Source organism: Anabas testudineus, chromosome 9 (assembly GCF_900324465.2).
Source record: "Anabas testudineus chromosome 9, fAnaTes1.2, whole genome shotgun sequence".
Lineage (NCBI taxonomy): Eukaryota > Metazoa > Chordata > Actinopteri > Anabantiformes > Anabantidae > Anabas > Anabas testudineus.
Window position 1 is genome coordinate 15,080,561 of NC_046618.1, and position 24,397 is coordinate 15,104,957.

General features: G+C 39.5%; 1 protein-coding gene across 2 annotated transcripts; it reads right to left on the reverse strand.

Moving 5' to 3' along the window:
• Positions 1–401: 401 nt before the first annotated feature.
• Positions 402–5,758, reverse strand: mier3b (mesoderm induction early response 1, family member 3 b). 2 transcript variants are annotated; one of them, XM_026343801.1, is made up of 13 exons: positions 5,744–5,758; positions 4,870–4,894; positions 4,481–4,626; positions 3,963–4,085; positions 3,682–3,805; positions 3,443–3,516; positions 3,220–3,292; positions 2,944–3,092; positions 2,683–2,764; positions 1,501–1,595; positions 1,272–1,399; positions 1,003–1,157; positions 402–901 (listed from the first exon to the last, which is right to left on the reverse strand). In XM_026343801.1, the coding sequence occupies exons 1-13, from the start codon at positions 5,750–5,752 to the stop codon at positions 426–428; spliced, it is 1,659 nt and encodes a 552-aa protein (XP_026199586.1). In that variant the 5' UTR covers positions 5,753–5,758; the 3' UTR covers positions 402–425. The 2 variants fall into 2 exon arrangements, with proteins under 2 accessions (XP_026199586.1, XP_026199587.1); XM_026343802.1 differs by lacking the exon at positions 5,744–5,758 and adding an exon at positions 5,490–5,671.
• Positions 5,759–24,397: the final 18,639 nt, after the last annotated feature.

Genomic DNA, 24,397 nt, shown 5'->3' on the forward strand with positions numbered 1-24,397 from the left:
AGAGGCAAAAAACTGAGCCAGTTTTGGCAGCTGAAAAGAATGGCAGGATGACAAACTGTAGCTCTGGAGATGTTGCGTGTAAGATGTGAGGGAGGAAGACACAACTCTCCTGCTGCAGTCTCTGGGCCCCACTGTACATGGACGTTAGACACCACAAGACCGCAAAACAAAAATAAAATAAATGGCTATATAAACTCTTGAGAGAAATCAAGATTTTAGTTCTATATGATAGACATCACTGATGTCATATTACACAAAAATGAAAACAAAAGTATATTCATATACATATATATAGATAGATATATATATATATATAGATATATAATAGAATTTAAACAAATCAGATTCTCCAGTGAGGTCAGTCTTATATACAAGTAGGATAAGGGGTTTCAAAAAGGAAGAACGTGGGAAAAAGATGAGGAAGATCACTCTGACTGAAGTGCTGCAGTGTGCTGTGTGTGGTGCCGTGCATGAGCACCTAGAAACCCATTGGGCTCACCGCTGCCAGCCAAGCTCCCAAAGTCTGTGACAGACACTGCCATTTTGGTGCCAGTAATTCGGTGGTGATGCGTCGTTGTCCGTCGGGCTTCAAAGTCCACTCCGAGGTTACCCACAGACACGTCACTAATAAATGAGTCAGGCAGTGCCATCTTGAGTCTTTTGGAGGGCCGCTCACAGTCCTTGTTGACACACACTCCTCCTAGCTGGCCTAGGTCAGAGTGGTAGAAGCCAGCGTCAAGCATGTTGAGGCAGTCAGGGTCTGAGCCATTGGAAGGGAACCCAAGGGATTCGTCGTGGTTCAGGGACCCCCGATGGAGACTTTCCAATGGGGGAAAGCTGTACGAGTCCAGGCAACTAACCTCTGCAGGGCTGCACACTGTGGCTACACTGTTACTCAAAGCTGCAAGGACAGAGAGACAATACACATGAAATAAACAGTTGTCTATGATGTTTTCAACCATTTTTTATATACGTTTTTACTCTTCAAGTCCTTTTACTGACCTGTGAGGTCGCTGGCGGTGATGGAGTTGAGTAGACTAAGCTGCTGGTCTGTAGCGCTGTCCAGCCTTCCTCCCCCACCTGCTCCTGAGCACACAGAAGACGAACTGTCCACTGCCAGTCCCTCTGCTTCATCTACCAGCCTGTCCATCAAGTCACTGCATAGAAATAAAAAAATGTTAACTCTAAGTGGGTTTGCATAAATTATTCACTTTTAATACACAAGGAACACAATTTATTTAAACAGATACCCTGACGCTTCTGTCACTTACGTTACACCAGGATAGCTGCTGTACTTTTTCTTCCCAAACCGATTCTGCTGCACGAAGAAATCAAAGCGCTCTGACTTTTTCCACATGTAGTAAAACGCCACACATTCTGCTACCGTTCGTGTTGTGACCTAAGGGAGAAAGACGGTCAATTAAAGAGATAAAAAACATTCTCATTTTCTTTTACATCTTAATACCTGTACGTGTAAAGATGTCATGAAAGAAAACTCACTTTGTGTTTCTGTATGAGGTGAAAGTTCTTGTCATACATCTGTAGTGCGTGTTCAAAGTTCCTGCATTCTTCTTCTGACCAGGGAGGCGATTTTTCTGAAATTAAATCAGAAATATATTTATACATTTGTCAAGTGATCAAAATAAAGAAAACATGATTCAACATTGTGGTAGCTCCACTGCTATTTGCCACTATTCATTGTGCTAAACGTGTTGGACATGTTTGCCCCACGGCGTTTACATAAAAGGTAAAACTCATCTACATAGTGAAAGTAACGTGCAGTATTCACTGTAGCTAATGCAGCTGTCAGAAACCTGCTCAGCTTTAAAAATTGTATGTATACTCAGAGCAAGGGGGTATTGCTTATAGCTCTCATCACTTTTGTGTCAATTATGTTTAGAATACTGCTTGTCCAAACAATACCAGAACCTCTACAGCAGTACTTTCTTCTGTCGATCATTTCTCTCTCAGCCTGTGTTGAAATGAGCAGTTTATGCTGTTAAACGTGGCAGTCTATCATCATCATCTAACATCCGCTACGGATAGTTAGGTAAACCAGTCTGCATGGCTCCTCAACACATGTGCCACCATGAGAAACCCACTTATTTCTTCATTGGATGGCGAGGAGGCGAGTTTGTTTCAAAATCTCCACAGCCTTTACAGAGACTACTACTAGAGATCTACTAGAAGAATAATCTGTGAGCTTAAATGCCAAAATCAACTGCCTTTTAGCAACAAAATAAGACTGTTTGATGTCTTCATAAATGGAAATTAAGAGTTAAAATGTGTATTTGGAAATATTTTTATAGTTTTTCAATTTTTGTTGCTGCCCAAAAGTTGAAACCACATGCACTCAAGTGTATTTTAGATTTATAGATCTATTAAGGAGAACAGCCAGGAACTGTGTACAGTTTTCTTCTCTTTCTAGGATGAGTGAGTTACACTGAAGGACACTGAAATTACATGGTCTGTGTGAATGGATTAACTATTTGAGCGCACCACTACATGGACCTAACATGTCTGTGGACAAGCCATGCAGAATTCCTCTCAAAACTCTTGGCTCATTTCAAAGTGGTTAACGGAAAACAGAAATCACCTTACAAGATTGACACCAATGACATCACCTTGTCGGTAATGACATGTTTTTATGGCAGGCATGTGAAACTGGTTTTCATTACATACCTTTAGAGGACTTTACACGGCTGCAGTGTCTCTCTAGTGCTTCACGTGTGTTGTAGTTGCATTTTACAAGCTCATGCAAAGCCTATGTAGAAAGAGAGTTGAGGTCAAGACTAGATATTGTGCAAAATAAATTACATGTACATTAGAAACAAAGAAATTAAAGCCCAAATGATAAAGGATGTTGTGAATTGAAGTAAATGAATCCTGAATGCATGAACTTGGATACATTGCTAATACCATACTATTGTGTTCATGACTAACCTGCTCATTGTCTCGAATATGCATCCCTGGTTTGTCGCATCCTGTCTTCTCATCTGTTGTCCGTGACAACACTTCAGAGAGGAAACTTCTAACCTTGTTTTCTGGCAAAGTACCTGGGCTCCATAATAACTCATCTTCATCTTCATACACTGCAGAACAAAGTACATTACCGTAAAATTACTGTGTATATTTACTTGTTTTAATTGTATAGATAAAAAGCAAAGCAGTCACATTAAAGAAGATACAAGACACATGATGAAGAAAAGCTGCAGTCACCTTTCTCTCCATCTTTGTAGTGGCAGAGGCAAGAAGGAACCTCTGCTTGGTACTCTGTTCCCACCATTATTTCCTTTAATAAAAAAATAAAAAAAATAAACACACACAAACAAACAACGCATATGTTTAAACTCTAGAGGAAACTAGAAGTGATGCATCTTAACACTTACAGTAAATTTCCTTTATCATTCTCTTCGTGTGATCTAAATTATAATTTCTTTACCTTTCTAGAGTCCTCTGGGCTTGGACCATCTTCATCACACTCTGACTCTTTATCACCATCAGAGATGGCATTGGCTGAAAAGAACAACAAGATAAATATCATTCATTCATCACACACTGTTTTCCAGTGCTGTGTCTTGTGCAGGGTACTAAGGCCTGATGCCTTAACTATTACATTTGGTAAGGCAATAGGTGAGCTTGCCTTTTGCATCTTTTACAATAAAAATCTTGTAAACTTACATCGAAGTGTTCTAGGGAAGAAATCAGTGGCCTCATGGGAAGTGACTGAAGGGGTAAGATCATCAGCTGAGGACTGAGTCTCCTCCTCGTAGTCTCCAGACAGCAAATCTTTAGCTATTTCCTCCTAGTGGGAAATAATATTATATTCTCACTGAGACAAATCAAAAGTGATCAACAAAATATCAGATTTACATCCTAAAGATAAATAAATTTACTTTAAAACAATTTTCACTCTAATATATTTGAGAATATAACATGATCATATAAAAGCTGTCCTTTACCTTATCCAAAGTCATATCAGGCAACTCATCAGTGAGGTCTCCAGAGGAGCTGTCTATACTGGAGCCTGCTGAGGCCTCATAGCGATAGATGGCCAATAGTTCCTCTAAAGGCATGTTCCCTTCCTGGTTAGGGGGGAAAAAAATGAAAACTTAAAGCATCATAAATGAATCATTAGTTCTAATTATTACTAGTAATAATTAGAGTAACAGTAAGTAATTTAAGATCTGCTCATCCTTTAAAAACATTTTAAAATGTAATCACTATAACAACACATTTTATATTATTGTCACTAAGAAACAACTGCTGAATGCCAGAAGAACAGAATGTGCATGTACTTCAAGTTGACCTTTAGTAACTGAGGCATCTGTACCTATGAAGAAGATGGCTTCATCTTATTATCATAAAGGTCGCACCAACAATTGTCCTAGTCTTAAAATATTAAGCGTCATCGCCCCCCAACCATGTTTAATTAAAGATACATTTCCATCTTTTATGTACACACTCGTTTGTTGTTTACCTTTTCCAGATCTGCAATTTCAGAGCTGAAATTTCTCCCTCCATCCAAAGACTCTTCCTCCTCAAGAGTCCTCTCATCATCATACTCATGTACTAACATCTCTGCTGTTGGGTCAAAGTCATGGTCCTCCGAAGATAATGAGCCAACTAAGTGAAAGCAAGAGGAAGAGGAGAATCATAAATGTCTCAGTTTTAGCACATAAACTTGTTTACTGTGCAAATGAATACCTGAAAATGCATTTGAATTAGAGTGTGAAACATACTAAAAGTGAGCAAGTATAGCATAATTCCAAAAAATAATGGTTTTGGTTCTATTATTCAAAAATATTTCATTAAAACAGACAAAAAATTAAGAAACTACCACTTTATTTGTGGCGCATATTTCCTTACCTGGACTTGAACTCCCTAGGGAAGCCTGCAAAAGCAAAGCATAGCATAAATGAGTGCACTAGTTGAAACACCAGTTTAACTATTACACCGACGCTTTACCTTAAAATATTATTATATACGAATCAGCAAAATGCTGTTATTGATCTGCATTATAAGCATCGAGTAGCAGAGCAGGAAAACTGTATTTACCGCTAACGTTACCTGAAATAGGTGGCTAATACAGCGTTAACCGCGAATGAACGCTACATACTGTCGTCATTTGTGAACCAATTTCGGTTTTAAAGCCTAGAATTAAAGTGATGGCTTTCTTAAGGTCCAGTCGGAATCAAACCAGAGGAATATCTTCAGGGAAAGAGTACGATTTATGCAGTGTCGGCTTCTGAAACGTTAACAGTTAGCTAGGTAGCCAGCAAGCTAAACGTTAATGTTACCGTTAAGCATCGACAAATGTAAACACTAAATTGGTTTGCGCGGTAAGGCAATCGGCAAATTATGACATATTTACAGCCGAATTGTCGCTAAATTACCCTAAACAAAAAAAAAAAACCCAAATCACAATTCAACATAAGCACGGTATAATGTGTTATTTCCTTTAACCAGCAAGCTAACGTTAATTTTACCTATCAATTTACACAGCCGCTACACCGAAGCAGCTGAGAGAGCGAAGGCGCAGCGGCCTTGTAGTGAAGGATCACTCCAGACATTCAAGCATATTTTAGACCAATACAAATGGCAATTATGGCGCAAAACACGCTACACGGGAGGCAAAAAACATTCTTTCCCCAATCGATAACATAAAAATGAAAGATACGAAACAGAAATTTTAAAAATATCGATTTAAGATCGATTGCTTCTCCCCTGTTTTCCCTCTTACCTCCGCCATATTGGTACCTTTAGCTAATGAGCTCGTTCTAGCGCAGTACCCGGATCATCGCTCTGAGCCAATCAGAGGTCCAGGTGACGGTTGTAGTCGTGACGCCGCTCAAACCAGCCCCTGATCAGAATAATGCTCGTTATTTATGATCAGTAAATGGACGAAAGGCAAATAAAACACGCTGATATGAGGATCAAATCGCAAATGCATATCTGACACAGCGGCATTTTGCCACAACATTCCTAGACTGTTCTCAGAACATCCAGCTGATTTCCTGCAAACAGATATGGTGACATGTTAAAGCTGGAGAACCACCATTCGCATTATTGTGAGTTTCTCTGGTAGTGTCTTCCAATGGAACTCATAGTATTTAGCTCAGTCATTACATAGGTTTGATATGTGCTGCATCCTTTTATGTATTAGCTGCCATTTCAGTGTCATAATAAAGCTGGTGGGCAGTGCCTCTTATTTGAATTGAGTTGTTGGGTGGGAAAAAACTGATTTGATTTGAGAGCGTGCACAGGTACACACACACACTGTGGCCAAACCAAATCAGCTTTTCCTAGAATTTCATCATTCTATGTCTGACTTGAAATAGGAAGGTTATTCCCTGGGAGATATGGTCAAGAAATGAAAGATATAGTTTCCACAGACATGTTGCAACTGGACCCAACTGGGTCAGGAGACACAATGGAAAGCCCAAGTACACATCCAATAAGACAAATAGTTACAAGTGTCCTCAGTGAGAAATAGATGCCTCACTGCTCCTGAAATGGCTGTCTGTTGAATAAAACAGGAGAGAAACCTATGAAATCAGTGTGCACGGAGACTGTGTGTAGGAGACTCAGCTGGTCCCTGAGTTGCCAAGAGATAAACCTCTACTATAACTGGCAAATTGAAAGAAAAGGATGCAATGGACCAAGATGCACAAACAGTGGACATTGGATGACTGAAATCAAGTTTGATGGGTCCACTGATGAGTCCAAGTTTGACATGCTTCACTATCAGTATGCTCAATATATATATATATATATATATACAGTATATATATATATATATATATATATATATACATATATATAAATCCTGATCCTGTGTGTGTGTGTGTGTATCTTTTAAAAAAGATTTACACACATATTTTCTTTATCTGCTAGAATTTGTTTTTTTTGTTTAAAATAAAGGCCACCAGAGGGCAAAAGTACACTTCAAAAGTATAATTACTCTGTTTGCCCTTCTATCACTCTACTGTTCCTTCCATTCCTGTGATGGATGACAAAGCCCCATTGCAGTGCTTCTTTCTTTTAACTTTAAAGACTTAACTTATTGTTTTTACAGTGTAACCAGGGGACTGCAGTCCCTTAGAGGAGGGTTATTACCAACAGGTCCTCTAACACTCATTCTCATTCAAGGTGAGTCCTGCATTGCACCAGCTGCTACATCTAGTAGATCTGCAGATATTTCTGCAAAGGGTGCTGATGATATGATAGTATGTGCATATAGTTTGTCCAGTTTGTATATTCAGCTGGCATGCAAAAAAGCAAGTTCAGCCCTCATGTTCAGAGAGCAATATAGGGGAAAATGAGGAGCTAGAGAAGAATAATGTCTCACCTAAGGAGCCTTTTTAATGTGATATTCACATAATATGGAGTGGGTCTATGAGAACTGTCCACATTGTATTTGGTGCCACATTTGGTGAGTTGGCAGTGACTTTATTTTGTTTTGTTTGATCAAAAAAACCCATACTGTACTCACACAAGACTACACACACAAAAAAATATAACCATTAAGTAGAGACTGTCTTTCTCTAAAGTTTTCCACTATGGTGGCTCCAGGGTTGCAAGTGGTGGGTGTTGACCTCCTCAGTTAAACCATATCAAAGTGTCACAGACTGTTGTTTACTTTTTGCCTCATGTAGTTTGTCATTGGGGTCATTTTTTAAAAACTTGTTACAGCACCTCTGTGTTTGGAAAAAAGAGTTCCCAGAAAGGTGTAGGAAGGGCAGTGTGGGCTTCATTTGGAGGACTTTGCAAACAAATGAGTCACTGTGTTCGGACAGTCCAGAAGCACAGGCCTCTGCAGGCAACATCTGCGAACACCTTACTTCTATATCAGATAGAGTTAAACAATCTCACATATATATTGAGTACATTATACATACACACATATATACATAAATATATATATATATATATATATATATATATATATATATATATATATATATATATATATATATATATATATATATATATATGTGTGTGTGTGTGTGTGTGTGTGTGTGTGTGTGTGTGTGTGTATAATGTACTGATAATACAGTACTGATAATATATAATATCTAACTTGAGCAACTAACTGAACAAATACATTAGTACTTATTTAGCTGTTTTATCCACTTTGCCTTCTATGAAGTTGTCATAGCGTCTCTTTAGCTACTATTTGTGTTTCCCTGTTCACAGGTGGCTGTCTGTAAAAGAAGAGCAGTCATTACCGTCTGTCTCTCTTCAATCCTTTCTCTGTGGTTGATTATGGTGGTATGATTACCTAAATCAATTGAAGCCCATTTGATGCCTACATTTACAGAACAATATAGTCAGGAAGACGTGGGCCCTCACCTAATGAGTGAAATTGTCAGGTCAACAAGTTATCCTCTGACGTAGATTATGGAGAGGCGGTTGACAAAAGGTCACAATCCATTGTTACAGTGTAAAACGGATGCTGCTGATTAACACTGGCTTACACCTACACTGGTTCTGCAATTGTCCAGCAACTGCCTACTCAGCTGATGTGACATGGGAGGCACAGAGGGGCAGAAAACACGCTGTAATACTAATAAATAGTTTTATCAGCTGTATTTTAGCTCCAATGGGCAAATCCACTGCATAATTATGGGTCATAATTTATGTAATACGTCACTGGAGGATAATGTACTGAGTGAACTGTAAGTCTAAAACATTTAGTTTAGTTAGAAATTAATTATAACAGTGTCAGGGTATAAGTAGTAGTTTTTAGCTTGCATCTCTGTACACATAAAGCAGCCACGTATGAGCTGCTGCTTTATATATGAGGACTTTAATAACATCATACAAAGCTGAACGTCCGGTAATGCCACAAGATGAACATCTACTAAATCATCCCATCTATGTGTAAGAGCGACTGAGGTAACTAATGTAATGAAAACATATTGAGCTTTATAGAGTCAAGTCAGCATAGTGAAACCACTCACTGTGTACAGTACATTAACAGGTGAGTACAATCCACCAGGTGGCAATGTGTGACAGGTCTGGGTTCTTCATGACTCAGCGTTAGCATTTTCCATTTCCTCTGTGCTCCAAACACCACCCTCAGTCAGGCTGCAACAATGACTGTACGAACACCAACAGCCTGCTGTGTTGATGTTTTTGGGTGAATCACGTAAAACTCCAACATGTGCAGTGACACAGATTTGTGTATGTTTACGAGTACAGTATTTATCCCCTTGCGCGGTTCATTAAACAGTTGCAGCAGCTGCAGAGTAAATAAGAGTCAACTAACCTTTTTGAAGGACTCGGCCATTTAGAAGTTTATATTCAAGCATGAGTAATGGAAGCAAGCTGTTGAACTGTACGCAGAATAATCCCCTCTCCATGAATTCCTAGAAAACGTTGTGCACATTTAAAGGACACTATCTATCAATTTCAAGTAATTATTTCCCTAAATGTGTGATTTTGGTTCTAATTTCAACACAGTACAGTTCAGTATTAACTTTTATTAGAAACTCAGTCAGGTTAGTGCTCAGAGAAATCAAATTCTGTACATTTGTGCTTAGTACATTTTAGAGCACATGGAGTACTTCAGCTTGAATAAAGAATCTGAAGTGATACTTGTAGTAGTGGAGTACTTTTAGGCAAGTATTTGTGTTGATGTAAGGTATACATCAGCAAATCATACATTACTGTAAAACAGTCCAGTTGTCCCATGTTTAAAGTTAACTCTTTGCATCCAACTCTGACATTAACAACTTCACTAAGAAAACGTTGAGATCATGGTCGGCAGGACGATGAGCATGAATTACGGCACATTTGAAAACATACTGTTGTCCATCAACAAAATGCACTTTGTTACAGCACTATTTAAAGCCTCGGTATTTGTGTATTACACATGACATCTACAAGTGTGCTACTGTTGCCCAGAGGCTCAAACAAAAACATCTCTTGCTCCTCTTTTGTGTTGGTGACTACTTGGTTGTTGTTTTTTTTGTTAGTAAATCTGAGTCATCGCTGCTATAATACAAAAACAAGATTAAAAATGTTTATATTCACCAGCCATTGCGTCTGTGTCACCACTCTTTCAGCCTTTATAAATTCACACCGCAGGCTTAGCCTTATTTAAAATGTGATGTGCAGCACACATTCAGCTTTTAAAACTTGACTTACCATTTTCCTCCATCTCGCATCTGTCTCCTGAATCAACTACACTGAGCGAAATTCTCAAAAGACTGATTTGTCTATATTTAAATGCACCCATTCAGCCTCTGAAGAGGATTTCTAAGGGTAATTTTTAAGGGCACATTAGAAGCAGCAGGCATATACATGGGGGCTATCACTACAACGGCAGCAGTGAAAGTGTAATTCTCCATTAAGAGGAGTCCATGGGCATGAAAATAGATTCTGAAGTACTTTTAACAGCTCATCTCTACAAATGTGTGTCACAGATGCCACATTTTTAGCTCAATAAAGCTCTGCTTAAAAAACATATGATCCAATAATACACCTGAAGAAACAGTGTTGTTGTACCATAGAGAAAATTCAAATCAAAAATTATCCCGATCCTCCGGCAAACGTCGGGAAACATTTACAGAGATCATCTCATATCCACTGTGTCGGACGATTAACTGAGTTCGCTCAGAAGCAGAGCAGTGCCTCTTAAGTCTGCCTAACCATTGGTAAACATGTCAAAGGATGGTGGTCTCCATAAAGTTTTGAAATTAGATTACCCTAAAACCTCTATGAGTACCAATGGTTGTTTGGGGCACCTTTAAAAAAACATTAACTGGAAACATCTACTCAAAAAACTCCCCTCATTATGATTACATTAACATTCAGTCAGATATGTCACACACTGTCAACATGAGAGGTAAACATTTAGGCCTTGACGTGTGATTATCTGTGCATGTGTCATATTTTTGTGTTTATCATTTTGCAACAGTGCTTGTCTCACAGTCACAGGGTTTTATTTTTGACTTGTGTGACTTTTTATCCTCCATGTTTGTGTCACACTCATAAACATCAGGTGCTTGCAGAAAAGAACTCTTCTTTCTTCATTTGTCTTTTGTCATGGTGCGGGACTGCAGAGCTGTTGTCTCAAGAGCATATGGGCAGTTTAAAGACATGTTAAATGGGCATTAGTTCCTGGGCTTTATATCCACCTATACCTATATTCAACTTTCTTTTATTGGTATAGAAGAGATTAAAGAACAGTCAGGCCAAAGTTAATGATGAGATCAATCATTTACACCTTGTTGTTTACAATAACCAAATCAACCTTGTGTGAGAAAGGTACATTTTATTAGTTGTTAAATACTCCAGAGTGTAGCAAGACTGAATTGTTATTTATTAAATCAGTCCATAAAGTACCCATCGCCATTACTTTTAATTCAGCCATCATCAGCCCGTACACAAACTTCTCCAGTCTGTTGGAGATCTCTTATAGCTCCTCAGGTGATGCTGGGGTTGGTGAGTTCAAGAACATGCAATAACCAAGAGGCTGGGTATTAGCGGTATTAGCTTTCCCCAGCTCCATACTGAGCTCCAAAACCCAGCACAGCAGAGTCCACTTATTACTGTCTGCCTTGATGTAAGACGTTTAGATGACAGATCCTACTACACTGTTTACCAGTACACAGCCAGTATAAGAGGTTGGGCATGTTGTATAATTCCTGTAGTAAAAACTTGGCAGTTCTGCCCGTGTTCTCTTCATTTCTCAACATGACTGGAACAGTGAGCAGCGAAAGCTCACTTCAAGGCAGAGTAACAGAGAGTGGGCACTGCAATTTCCTTTCTTTCTGCAGTCAGACGCAGTTATCTACTTGTGTAGGTGTTTGTATATATCTGTAATTTGCGTCATGCTGTGGACTCACGTTTCATATGAGATTACCTTTTTTTTTGAATGACTAGTTTTCAAATCAGCAGCTGTGGAAATGCCCATATTTGTGAAGATGACGCAGAGTAAACACTTAAAATATGTTTCTGAATCATTTCCAATAAAGAATGGAATAAAGTGTTGCCCACAACTAACAGTGTGCTCTGTAGGCATGGACTGAAAGAGATAGAAAAGCGTGAGATTCAATGGTGAATATATGTGATCGTTTCATTTGTTAATGCTTCATTTGAAAGTAATCTTTCACATGTATCTCTCCCAAAGCTTGCAAGCATGTAGTCAAGAATTACTTAACACCGGCAGCAATTCTCACAACCACTTATCTTGGCAGCAGAGATGAAGGTCTTCAATAGTTCTGGCAGGATGTTCTAAAGCTCTAAAGCTCATTTGATTCAAATATTGTGCAAAATATGCAAAGTGATGAGCAACGTACCAAATGTGAAGGATAGAGGAAACAGCTGTGTTGTCATGGATAAGAGGCTCCTCATGACGAGACATGTGGGTGATTCTGTCTCCATGGTAACCCAGGATCCTACCACAAGAACAGTTTGTGAGGAGAAAAGGAACAGAAGATGTAGAGGCTGCAAACTTGGGAAATTCTCACTTTGGAGTACACATGAATTCACACACATCCGGCTCCGGTTCTTACAGAGACATTCTTACAGTTGACAAATGACAAAGTAGTTTCCACCACCTACTCTCTAGGTCCTAAAACGATCAGAGAAACACTAAAGATTAGCATTCTCATCAAAGATTTGACTTGTTTAAGAACATTGTCCCTTTTCTGAGTGAGTTAAAGAGTGAAATGATTTCAATCATTAATCTCCAGCTGTACAGAACACTGAACAAGACATAGATCCACATTTTGTTGTTTGCTCTGCTGACAGCTTTAATTAGCACATTTGTGATAACCACCTACAAAATCAACAATGAATTTATTAAACCATAACGAGGTTTGTTCCACCACCAGCCCAAAACCAAACCATTTTTCAAACTGACTTACTGTCACAAACAGAACTCAAAATGAATTTTCAAATTTAACACAACGGGAACACTGAGGCTAAATCAAACAGCTGGCAGGTCTCAAAACCAAGGAAGGTACACGAGACACTAAGGAAAACAAACCTGAGGCATTAGGGGGAATAAAACACAAACCTCCAGGCTGAACATATCTGAAGGCCCAAGTGTGATCCATTAACTGAGAGTAACGTCTGTCAAACAGCCCAGCAGCCAAAAGTAAAAAACGTATAATACAAGGAGAACAGGCAATGTAGAGGAAAGCACACGAACTGACAAAGAGTGAGCGCGGAGAGGCCGACTATATACTCTGGAAACTAATTACAATTGGCTGACAGGAGAGGCAGTGCCAGGTGTGTGTGTGTGCGTGTGTGTGTGTGTGTGTGTGTGTGTGTGTGTGTGTGTGTGTGTGTGTGTGTGTGTGTGTGTCTTTCAGGCAGGTAACTAAAAGCACAGGGGGGAGAGGAACGAAAGCCAGAGAGAATAAACCGAAAAACAAACCCAAAGTTAACCAGAGGCAAAACTGTGACAGTGGTGTAAACAAGCAACTGTTTGCACTGAAAACAACAGTACAAGGTGACAATGTGTCACTGATGCTTTTTTACTGTTTGCGCAACATTTAATGCTGCTTAGAAACACTGTAAAGTGGTTAAAACATGATAAGATTGTCCTAAAATCTGTATTATCCATTATCCAAATCATTACATTTTATTCAATCAATCAATCAATCATAAGTAAAACCAGAGTGTACGTAGTTACACTACTGTTTAAGTTATATCAACATGTGTACTTTTAGACCTGCAGCCCCTGTTCTAAGGTTATACTCAACGTGGGAAGTCCGCACCGAGAATGCATTTCTGCATGACGTACATATGGCGTGAGGGATGAAGTGACAGGACTGAGTTAAAGGCAGATAGTAGATGAGCCGTGCAGCCTTGCGTGAGGACCTGCACAGTCTTGTTCTTTAATTTCTCTCCCGCAATGTTCTTAACCTGCAATCACACCTAATTACATTTGAGAAGAGGGTGGTTTTTGTGTGGTACAGCGCTGTACATTCTGCTTTGACAAACAGTATTGGCGCCCATAGTCATCAAATGTTTTCATCAGGTGGCTGCCAATGTGTGTCCGTGCACAGAGTGTTCTCATTACATATTATCATTGCATATTATCCTAATTTCTGTTAAGGTGCTGTCTCATCACCCATGCTGTTCATCAGCAGCGTGGACCACAAAAATGAAAATAGGATGTTAGAAAGATAACGCAGTAGTTATATAGTAGTTATGTTTTCTCATTATTACATGAAATTCATATTTTTGATTTGTATTGTACTCTATGTGTGGGCACTTTTAGTGACTGGCCACCTCTCTCTGGTTCTCTGTGAAAATTAATTTATGATCAAAGGATGAAAGCTAAATAATGAGAAGCCCTTCTTAAAAAATGTAGATACCTGTTTTTTAGAGTTCAGTTAGTTATTACCTATGTTGTCTACACTTGAACTTAATTAATCATTTTTACCTCTTCACATTGACATACGCCTTTACATTCTGCACTGAAATCACACTCATCCATACTGATGAGGCTGCCTTTCAACAGTCACTCTTTTGGATTGAATTGGAGGCCAGTTATGTAAAGAGAAGAATCAAATGTGTCCACAGGTGTTTAAGTAAACGCCATCTGCGAACGGTGATAAGGGAATGAAAAAGCTTCTGTAGCCAGTCTATAGCTTACTGAGGGAGACGGTGCAGCAGTCTTGGGTGCTGTTTGATTAGTTCGCTCAAGAAGTGTAATGGGTGGCAATGTTAATTGTTTTTTAAACCTGGCAAAACTGTGAGGACAAAGGCAGGGTGAAGAAAGGACATGGGAATGCTTAAACACAGTCCCAGAACAATAACTCATAAATGTGCGAAAATATATAAATAGTGGAGTATCTCTGAAATCTTTCGATTGCAGTGAACCGAGAGAATCAGCGACAGCCTATTGGGCTATTTTTACAAGTGGCAAATCAGTCTGAAGAATGGAATATTTGAAGACACAGTGTTCAAAAAGTGTGACCACCTCCGGAGTTTGCTAAGCCTGCCTTTATCACACCTCTACTTTCAAGGGCGTTATCAAGGGGCCGTAGGCGGTTAAATTGGAAAAGGAAAAAAGTGTATGGAAATCTCTGCTGGAGCAGCATTTTGTGTTCCATTACATAATGGCTCGGTTTTCTAAGCCGTGCAGCTGTACAACTTGGCCTACATATTCCCATTGTCTAAAATTCCTCACTGCCTCCATCTCTTCCTCTACTCCATCTCTAATGCACTGCTGAAAATAAAGAGGTATAATTCTTTTCCATTTACTAATGTCAATCATGTGAAGACTCCAGCTAGAGAAAAGTGGCAGATAGGAAAGACAGGTCCTTACCAACAAAAGATCCAAAACAGGCACGAAACAGATTATTATATCTCTGGGTGACTAAATATAGAGCCCGTACAACATCCTGAAAACAAAGAGGTTGCTGTAAACTTCCATCCTCTTTGCTATTCACATCAGTTTTGATACGTGAGAATGGTCATGACCAAAGTATTTTTGGAAGAGAGCTTGAATCTCTTTGTAACATAGATTGGCTGTAAAAGGATATTGTCAGCAGAGTGTTTGCTTTCAGTTTGTTTTATTATTTTGTTGACTGCCATTAGTTCAGTTCTTTAGGCATTGTTTTACTGTGGTGTGCAGAATTCTTTATAATATCTTATAAACTGGAAGGTAATTTCTTGCTACACATGATTTTCATTTGTTTACTGGACCTACTGGAATAGCAGTGGTAGATAATGATCAAAATATTCAAATAACTATGTTTACATTTTATTGAACACATGGTTTGAGGATCTTCATTATTTTCCAGTGATGATATCCACCACTGAAAGACAGCAAGTGCTATGTGTGTACTTTCGTAGATGGAAAATTCTATGGCAAGAAACGTCTTTGAATTTTACAGGAGGGGAAAGTATTCCAACACGTGATTCCTGCAGCAGTACTGAGACGTGTTCTGCTCACCTTTCTGTCCTCTGATTCACAAGCGTCTTGCTCTCTAACCTGGGTGGGGGCTGACTTTCACAGCATTGTTCCAAGCCTCCCATTCTCCGCCATTTTGTTTCCTGTGCAGAACAGGAAGTCCTGCCTGCAGCTGTTCCCAGCACTGTGAACTAAAGAGCTTTTGGCATGACCACATACATGCACACACTCACCGCACACACACACATACACACACCAGTATACACACATCCTCTTCCTTCATGCTTCCCCTCAGCCTGTGTTCAGGATGCCCCTCTCTGATGTGAAGATGACCCCCAGGGAAGATGGGATGAAGCCAAGAGCACGTCTCCTTTCCTTTTCCACACAAAATCATTGCATGTACATAAAGTCGTACATGTGCAAACATTCCTCAAAGGATATTGCAACATGCAGTCGGTTTGCACAGGCTCCAACATGAGAAACACTTGTGATTATAGAACTATAAAAGAATAAATGCAACATAAATAATTCATGTTTTGACGAACAGCTTTTAAATCCTTTCAGCGTGCCTGGGTTGCCGGCTTTTCAGGTTTCAGCAACCATTAATTTATCCAGCACCTTGTTCTCACAGCTACTTCTGTTTTTTTGTTTTCATGCAGACAGTATTGTCTGTTTGTTCCCATGCTCACAGTGTGGGAATGTAAGTGAACCTGTGATTCCTGTCCATAACATGGAGGGCAGATTCTCATATCAACTACAGTCTACAGCTGTGGGAAAACACCCAGTGACCTAGTCCCTACTGATCTGATGCCCTCCTGCCTGCATCTTGGGAAGGTTCTTGAGATTGGATGTTGATATCATTTGGGCATCAACAATTACATCACAGATAATACAATTGGTCAGACATCTTATCTGCACCGGTGATTGTTTCTGTGCACTGATCCTGATAATGTCTTGGCAATTTAGCAGCTCTGAAGTCAACTTAATGACCGTGCAGTATGTGAGCGCTCATATGCGACTGTGAAGTCATACAGCAAACATAGATCATCTACATTATTTGATGGCTGTTTACTTAGGTGAGAGGCAGGAAAATACCTTGGACAACATGCCAGTCAAACGGGCCAAACATACACCCTCTCATTTACCTATGGGCAGCTGAGACAGTAGTGTATCTGATTTGGTGTGTAGGAGGAAAGTAAAAGATTTGGAGGGAACCCATGAAAACAAGGAGAAGCTATTTTAGAGATATTTTACATTTTTATATAATTAAATGATCCCCACTGGAAATTTCAGTGGGAGGTTTGATGTTAATTAACTCTGGCATTATTCTGCCCTTGAGCAACATGGTTGATTACTAATGTGTCAAAAAAAAAAGCTGTAGAAAATACATTTTAAATAGAAAACTAACCTTTTTTCTTATGTTGGAAATTGGACATACTGTATGACGTGCTGCATATTTAAAGACAATTTTAAATGTGACTATATGTAGCACACTGAACTAAGCACTCATTTGTGAGATGGATTATAATAATTCACCTACTGTTCACTTCTGTCCACGTCAGTATCCTGAAATGCTTACAAAGTCCAATCAAACAGACTAAATAGCACTTTTTACTCATATTAAATTGTTACATTTCAACATTTCTTAGCAAAGGACAGGTCCTCAGTGTTAGTATTAGATGATGAACAATACCAGTAATTATTATAATCAAGTGATTCTTTCACATCTGACAGAAAACGTGACTCAAGATATTTCATATTCCCCAAACAGGGTTTCTATGAAGACAACAGAAATACAGCACCTTTGAGATGTTCTCTTCTCCAAAGAATGTAAATAAATCTCTCACATTCCAGTTATTAATTAGACTTCCTTTCCACATACTCTGCTTTACCCTCTGGAGGAGCTGATTTCCTCTCCACAACCATCCATATGCTTCCTTTAAGGAAGGATGCTATCACACCTCCTCCTCTTTGAGGGTTCCACCCTTTCCTCACTTTAAACTCTGTCAGGTTCAGTTTGGGTGTGTAGTTTTAATGCTCTGCTTTGTACATTAAGTACTGATCCTATCTTAGTGTGAGGTACAAAGAGACATATGTGGATATTATGGGCGTGCACCTAATAATTTTTATTTGTGTGCATAGATATTGTGCTGCGTCTGCAAAGCACCATGTGAAGAGTAATAGAACCTCAGAATGAGACAAAGTGAAATCTCAATATTCATACCAACAATATCATTTTCTCTGGTAAGCTTAATCCTATAAAACACAGCGTGTTAACTTGGATCCGGAGTCGGTGTGCTGGTATGTGCAACTGTAGAACAATGCATTGTTCATTTCAATGTATTATTTCAGAAAATATGAAGATGTCATACTGCAGACACTTCATATTAAATATATTTCTGTTGAAATGAGAACAATGTGGGGGAGCTTTCTTTTTTCATAGTCTCTAAAGGAGGCTGGATGAGACTCATAGTTGCAATAACGGCAGTTGAGCACGGGGGGCACCATCCACCCACACAGGCCTTCTATATCTGTGGATTCGTCTGTGACTCACTGAGAAGAAAGCAATGGCTCTCTGACTAAGGGGGAAGAGGAGGAGGATTGTGAAATGTTGGTCGGCTCAGGCAGAGAGAGGAGAGGATAACTTTGCTCAGTGAATCATTGTTGGGATCCCATGAACACACAGGGTGCTGAAGCCGCCCCCTTAGCTCCAGAGGAAGCCTCTCCCAGGGCGAATAGGTGAAAGCCAGGGAGCTTCCTCCTGCAGGGGAACATTGACCTTCATAAAAAATCAGGACATCTGGATTTGCAGAAGTGTGGATGAAGTGGGGGTCACTCGTGTCAAACATCACTGAAAAAAAAAACACAGTTTTAAAGTTGCACCGTCAAGCATGTATGGTTTCAGCAAAGAAAACCAATCTGTTCCCCGTTTTTTCAATAGCTATGCGACAAAATGTATGGCACATTTGAAACCTTACTCCACATTCCATGTGAGGCTTATGCTGATTTTTCACACTTGTGTGGGAACATCCCTGTGAATATGCCTTGGCTTGCGAAACCACCATAGGTGCGAATGCGTAGTTTCCACACACCTGTGCGTGTAGCAAGCCAAAATTTGTAAAAGCCTTTTATGTCAGATGGCCAGATTTAGCTCAACAAGACGATAGAGGAAATCAGTGGGCAAGAGAAGACGTCTTAAAACGTCAAGCACGTAACATGTGAAGCGATTATTCAAGGGGAACGTACAGCAAGAAGCACCAACACACAAGTCAATGAAATAAAAGTACTGATATGTCAAATAGAAATACAACCAAGTCACCAATAGTGTAGCACATACTGGACACAGTAATTCTCTCTTCTTACAGAAAAATACCATTCTACCTTTTAAAATGAGCTTCCCTGTAACCAGAATTGCATTTCATTGACTGAGAAAGAGTCACCTTTGTATTGCATGATTGTGTCACTGTATCGGCATGCTTAGTGCCAATGATGTCACATTCTTAACACTGCGGATTGTTAAGCTGCCTGTGCTAATAGGAAGTGTGCCTCGTCTGATTCATAACTTTGCCTGAATCGACTCCCTGCTTGAACACGAAATTCATTTAGTCATCAGGGATTACAGCAGGATTTAAAGAGGATGGGACAGCGTATATAGAAAGTCGTGAAGCACCGGTTTTTCAAGTGAAGGCATCAGAAGACGGCGTCGGCACAACTCTATATAGTTTCTTTGTGTTGTAACTCAGTCATTGATTGTATTGAAATGATACAACTTTTACTTTCAAAATTGACTTGATATTGTGAGTTAAATGCATGAACAACTGAGAATCCACCTTACTTACTAAAATTAAGTTGTTTGAATAGTCAAGCTCTCCAGAGACTCTTTTTTTTATTCTTTGAAGAACAGGATGGAGCCTTCAGTACATGCATGTTGTTTCTTTCATAATAACAAAATAATTCTAATCAAGGTTAGAGATGAATTCAGTCCCAAACACTCGTACAAGTTTTTAACAAACTTACTGGAAACACCCTTAGATGTTTTTGACTGCATCTGTGCATTCTTCATGTCACACGAGGACCTCACACTTGGCAAGGTCTTCCTGTGAAAAGAGATCTAATCTCTGTAAAGCTGAACCATCTTGAAATCATTTACACAGTGTTTTGGTTGAGCCTTGGTCAAGGCTAGGAAACGCTGTGGATAGATATCCAGTACATTATATTTATCATAGTGTGAGTTCAAGTCAGAGTCACAATTACACATTTACATTTTATGGATACATTTAACTGCACATGCATGCAAACGTAATAGCACAATGACCTATCTACACTGAAATTATTAGTATTAGTAATTTTACATAACGTACTTACACTGCTGTAGTAATATAGGGTACCACTGAGGCCCTAAATTCTGTACTTGCTGCAGAAAAAGATGGTTGCACAGATGCTGAATCACAAATCCTTCTTCACCACTCTCTTCCCTGAGGTGATCGGAGGTCTGATTCACCTATCTCTGCAACAACTGAGGTCAAAAGTGCTGAAACAAAACAGGATGAGGATTTTGATTAAACTGAATGAACTCTCTGTTTGGGAATTGTTGTGGTGAAAGCTACTTCGGACGATAAAATCTCAAAGACAAACAGTTAATCCAGATGTTGACCTGCAGACTTTTTAAAAACTTTTTTTTGACAACCTTAAACCACAAAATTACTACTCGCTCTAATACAGTTATTTGTATGTATATAGGGTGAGTTTCGCTCGATTTAGTGTCATATATATATAAGTAATTCATATATTGGTGGTGTACTGTTACTGAGTGCAATGTTTTTCTGTCAACAAACACTGAGGACTTTTCTCTCCTGTTTACAAGACACAGTCTAAGGTAGACGTCACCCAGTGTGTCAATGTTTAATGGTGCTGCAGTGTTAATCCAGGAAAACAAAGGATGAGGTAACACTTCGAGGCAAAAATCGACTTTCTTCAAGGGACATTTTGAATACAGAGGAAGGGGTTGGGGGTGGGGAAAAGAGGAGGAGAGGAAGGGGAGGACCTTTCAGGCCTTGGTTCCCACTGACTGAATGCAGCTGGAGGTGAAAAACAATAATGTGAAACAAACAGTGAAAGGAGTAAACAGAACCACTCCCTCGGCTAAGTCCCTGTGGTACCTGCAGGACAATGTGACAGTGTGACTGTGTTTAGGCAGACTCATCACTTGAAACTGTCATTAAATCCCATCTCATGAACTTCTGTGTCAATTTCAATTAAAAACATTCACTTGATAGCCAGGAGGTCTGTACATTTTTGGCAATACCAGAAGCACATCTCTGGGGATGGAAATGTCAGCCATTCACTTTATCTGTCCACCAGCGTTGGTCCAGGCTGAAATAGCTCAACAGCCATCAGATGGATTGCCATGAAATTTGGTACAGACACTGGCACACACCTGAGGATGCAATTTACTGTGCTCTGTCATTTCCTTGACATTTCCTTTAGTGGCAGCATGCAGAGTAGAACATGCTAACATGTCACCGGTATGCCCAAATCCAGCCTTAATGAGCCTGTGTGAATTTTAAGCTGTCAGGCACTGTCAATAATGACGTTACATTATTGTGTGGATGTGCTTTTCTATATGAATCTGTAATTTCTGTGCTTTTTTTTATGTTAGGACAAAAATCCAGTTCAACTAAACCATGATGAATATTATGCACAAAAAGTGTTCCGTTTTTTTTCTATGAGGTCCTTTTTGCTGACATTTCCTGCTATGCATGTCATTACAATCACCAGCAGCCGAAGAAAAGCTTATTAACATTATTGTTCTCATTATTTTCCCTCAGTATCTGGTTGAGTTTCCGGTGTGTTCTGAGTCATCAGGGATAACTATCACCGAGTGAGAGAGACAGACAGACAAACCGAGAGAGGATGGGGGAGGCTGCAATGTTCTTGGCGTATAAGGCTGAAGTGTGGTTATTTTCACATTGTCACAACCTGTTACTGTTCTATTCTCTACAGTAACTGGTACAAGCTGTCTTAAAAAAGGTATTTTTGTTATGTCATATTAATTTTATTTATTCACAACAAGCTAAATTAAAATACCCCGACACCTAGATGCAATATGGCATGAGACATTTCTTAAAGTCATTTCAAGAATGGAATATATTTTGCATCATCTATTGAGACGTCTCTCGGTTGCTTATCAAATCTAATGTTCAGTAAATGCAGCGTTCCAGCATCTGAATATCTGCTGACACACTGTAAAGACTTATGTTCCGAATAAAGTAGTGGTTAAATATTTTTGCTAGGCATCCCCACAATGGATACACACAGCGTAGCGTATCATTTTTACCTCACAATGTAAGTTCATGTCTTTGATTAATGAGTCAGCTTGGGTTTGTAAATATTTGCCCCCCCCTTTATGCCTGATGGAGCCTGCATTAAACAGACCTGTTTACCCACACACTAGAGGGAAAGAGCTGCCTCTGTGCCCTCAACCCCATCATCTGACTCCTACCTCTGTTTACCGAGCTACATGTGTCCTCATTAAATCGCGGAGTGCAGCTGGCTAGACAACACACAGAGGCTTGTTGTCATGAACCTTGTGGTTAGTGGAGGAAAGTTCACCGCATCAAAAAGCCCCTAGTTCACTTAAGAGCGCTGATGGTCAACCACACACCAGTTGCTGGCAAAGATATGTTGTACACACTCTGGGAAGTTGTGTCTTAAGCAACAACTATTTGACAGGGGTACTCAACAATACCAGAACAAGTCTTTATATTTTATTTCATTTTACCATCAGATAAAGTCACTTTTCAAACATCTTACTGCACTATGTATATTACTATGCAGGACATGGTCTTTACAGAGTTGTGCAGAATATAGAAAAAGAACCAAGATGCTGGAGAGAAAGAAGACGGGACCAGGTTTCTGACCTTTAGTACACAGACTGTAGATGGGAAAGAGCAGCACAATCTTTTCAAGCTCTCTGAGGAGTCAGAGAGGATTCTGGGCAGCTTAACCGTCTGTAATTACATGTTAGTCCATTTGGATGAGAGGACAGAGCAGTCAGCAATGGCAAAGGGAGTGGGAACGGCTGGCACTCTGTGCTTGTGTGTATGCAGCAAGAGAAAAAGTCTGCAATCAAATTTCTGGCAGCAAAATGTAATCACAGGAAATCCTGAAAGTTAATGTGCTCATTCTGACAAATTCTCCATTGTGACTATATTAATCAATGGTGCATTAACCTGAAAGTATTCTGTTAGTTATCACTGGATTGTTCCTGTGATCTGTGTTTGATTGCTTGGTCCGGGTTTTGACTTCACGCCATTTCAGAACATAACTATGTTCATTTTAAATAAGTTTTGTGTATGCTTGGGGTCACTGTCTCACAAATCTTCCCCCGAGCTGCAGTTCTTGTCCACAATAAATCAGGTTTTCCTCCAGGAATCACTGTAGAGAAGCACTTGATACTCACCACCTCTGTTTATGATGATGTGCAGTGTTTGGTTTAAGTCTAATATATCATCTAATCTAATGGGGAAAAAAGGTCAATGTTGATCTCATCACACTATAGAAACTTCAGAGTCTCCCACATGCCTTCTGGCAAATTTGCTTATTGTTTATCTTCACCACTCTCCCATAAAGATTTTATTGGTGACCATCCTGGGTAAAAGTTGTTGTATGTAGGCGGATTTACTTATGTTTCAAATCCCTTCCATTCCTTAATCATAGTTTAATTGTACTTCACTGAATATTTATTGGCTCCAACACTTCAGGCATTTTTTAACACTTGCCGAACAGTAAAGCAGTCTTATGATTGAAACAGGTAATTAATAATCGAGCCAAAAACAGTCAAACCCAAGCCAAGCCCTATCCTGAAACTAGTAGAGGGAGATGGAGGCACTACAGAGAACAAACTGGCAAGAAAACTGCAAAAACGACATCAGCAAACTAGACAATCAGGTACACTGGAAGAAGGGGAAGCGCCATTAATGAATGCTGAGGTTAGAAACCAGATCAGGGATGGGCAGAGGGAGCGGCCAGAGTGAACGGAGACATTAGTGGAGAAAAACAACCAGCAGAATGATCAGAGTGTGACTATGTGTGTGTGTAAATCAAACATGGTAAGTAACAGACACATGGGGCAAGGGGAGCAACACTGTGTGAGTGTGTGTGTGTGTGTGTGTGTGTGTGCTTCAGGAACCAAGGCCGTACTGGAGCAGACAGTAACTGCAAACTTCTTACTCTGAAGCTAACCTTCAGTATTACTGAAGGCTTTGACCAAACCCTGGAAACCACTTTGTAAGGAAAATATTCACTTTCTGTGCAGCGTCAAATCAAGTAAACCTGCCTGTTTCCACCGTCACGTGACTACACAGTGTATGTTAAAACAATCAGTGTTTTTAGATGTAACTTTTAAATCAAATCAGGTCATCATCATTATTACATTGATCACTGCATAGTCTGAATTTGCTGTCATCTGTCTTTAGCCCTTTACAATATGTTCGCTCTCAGCTTTCATTT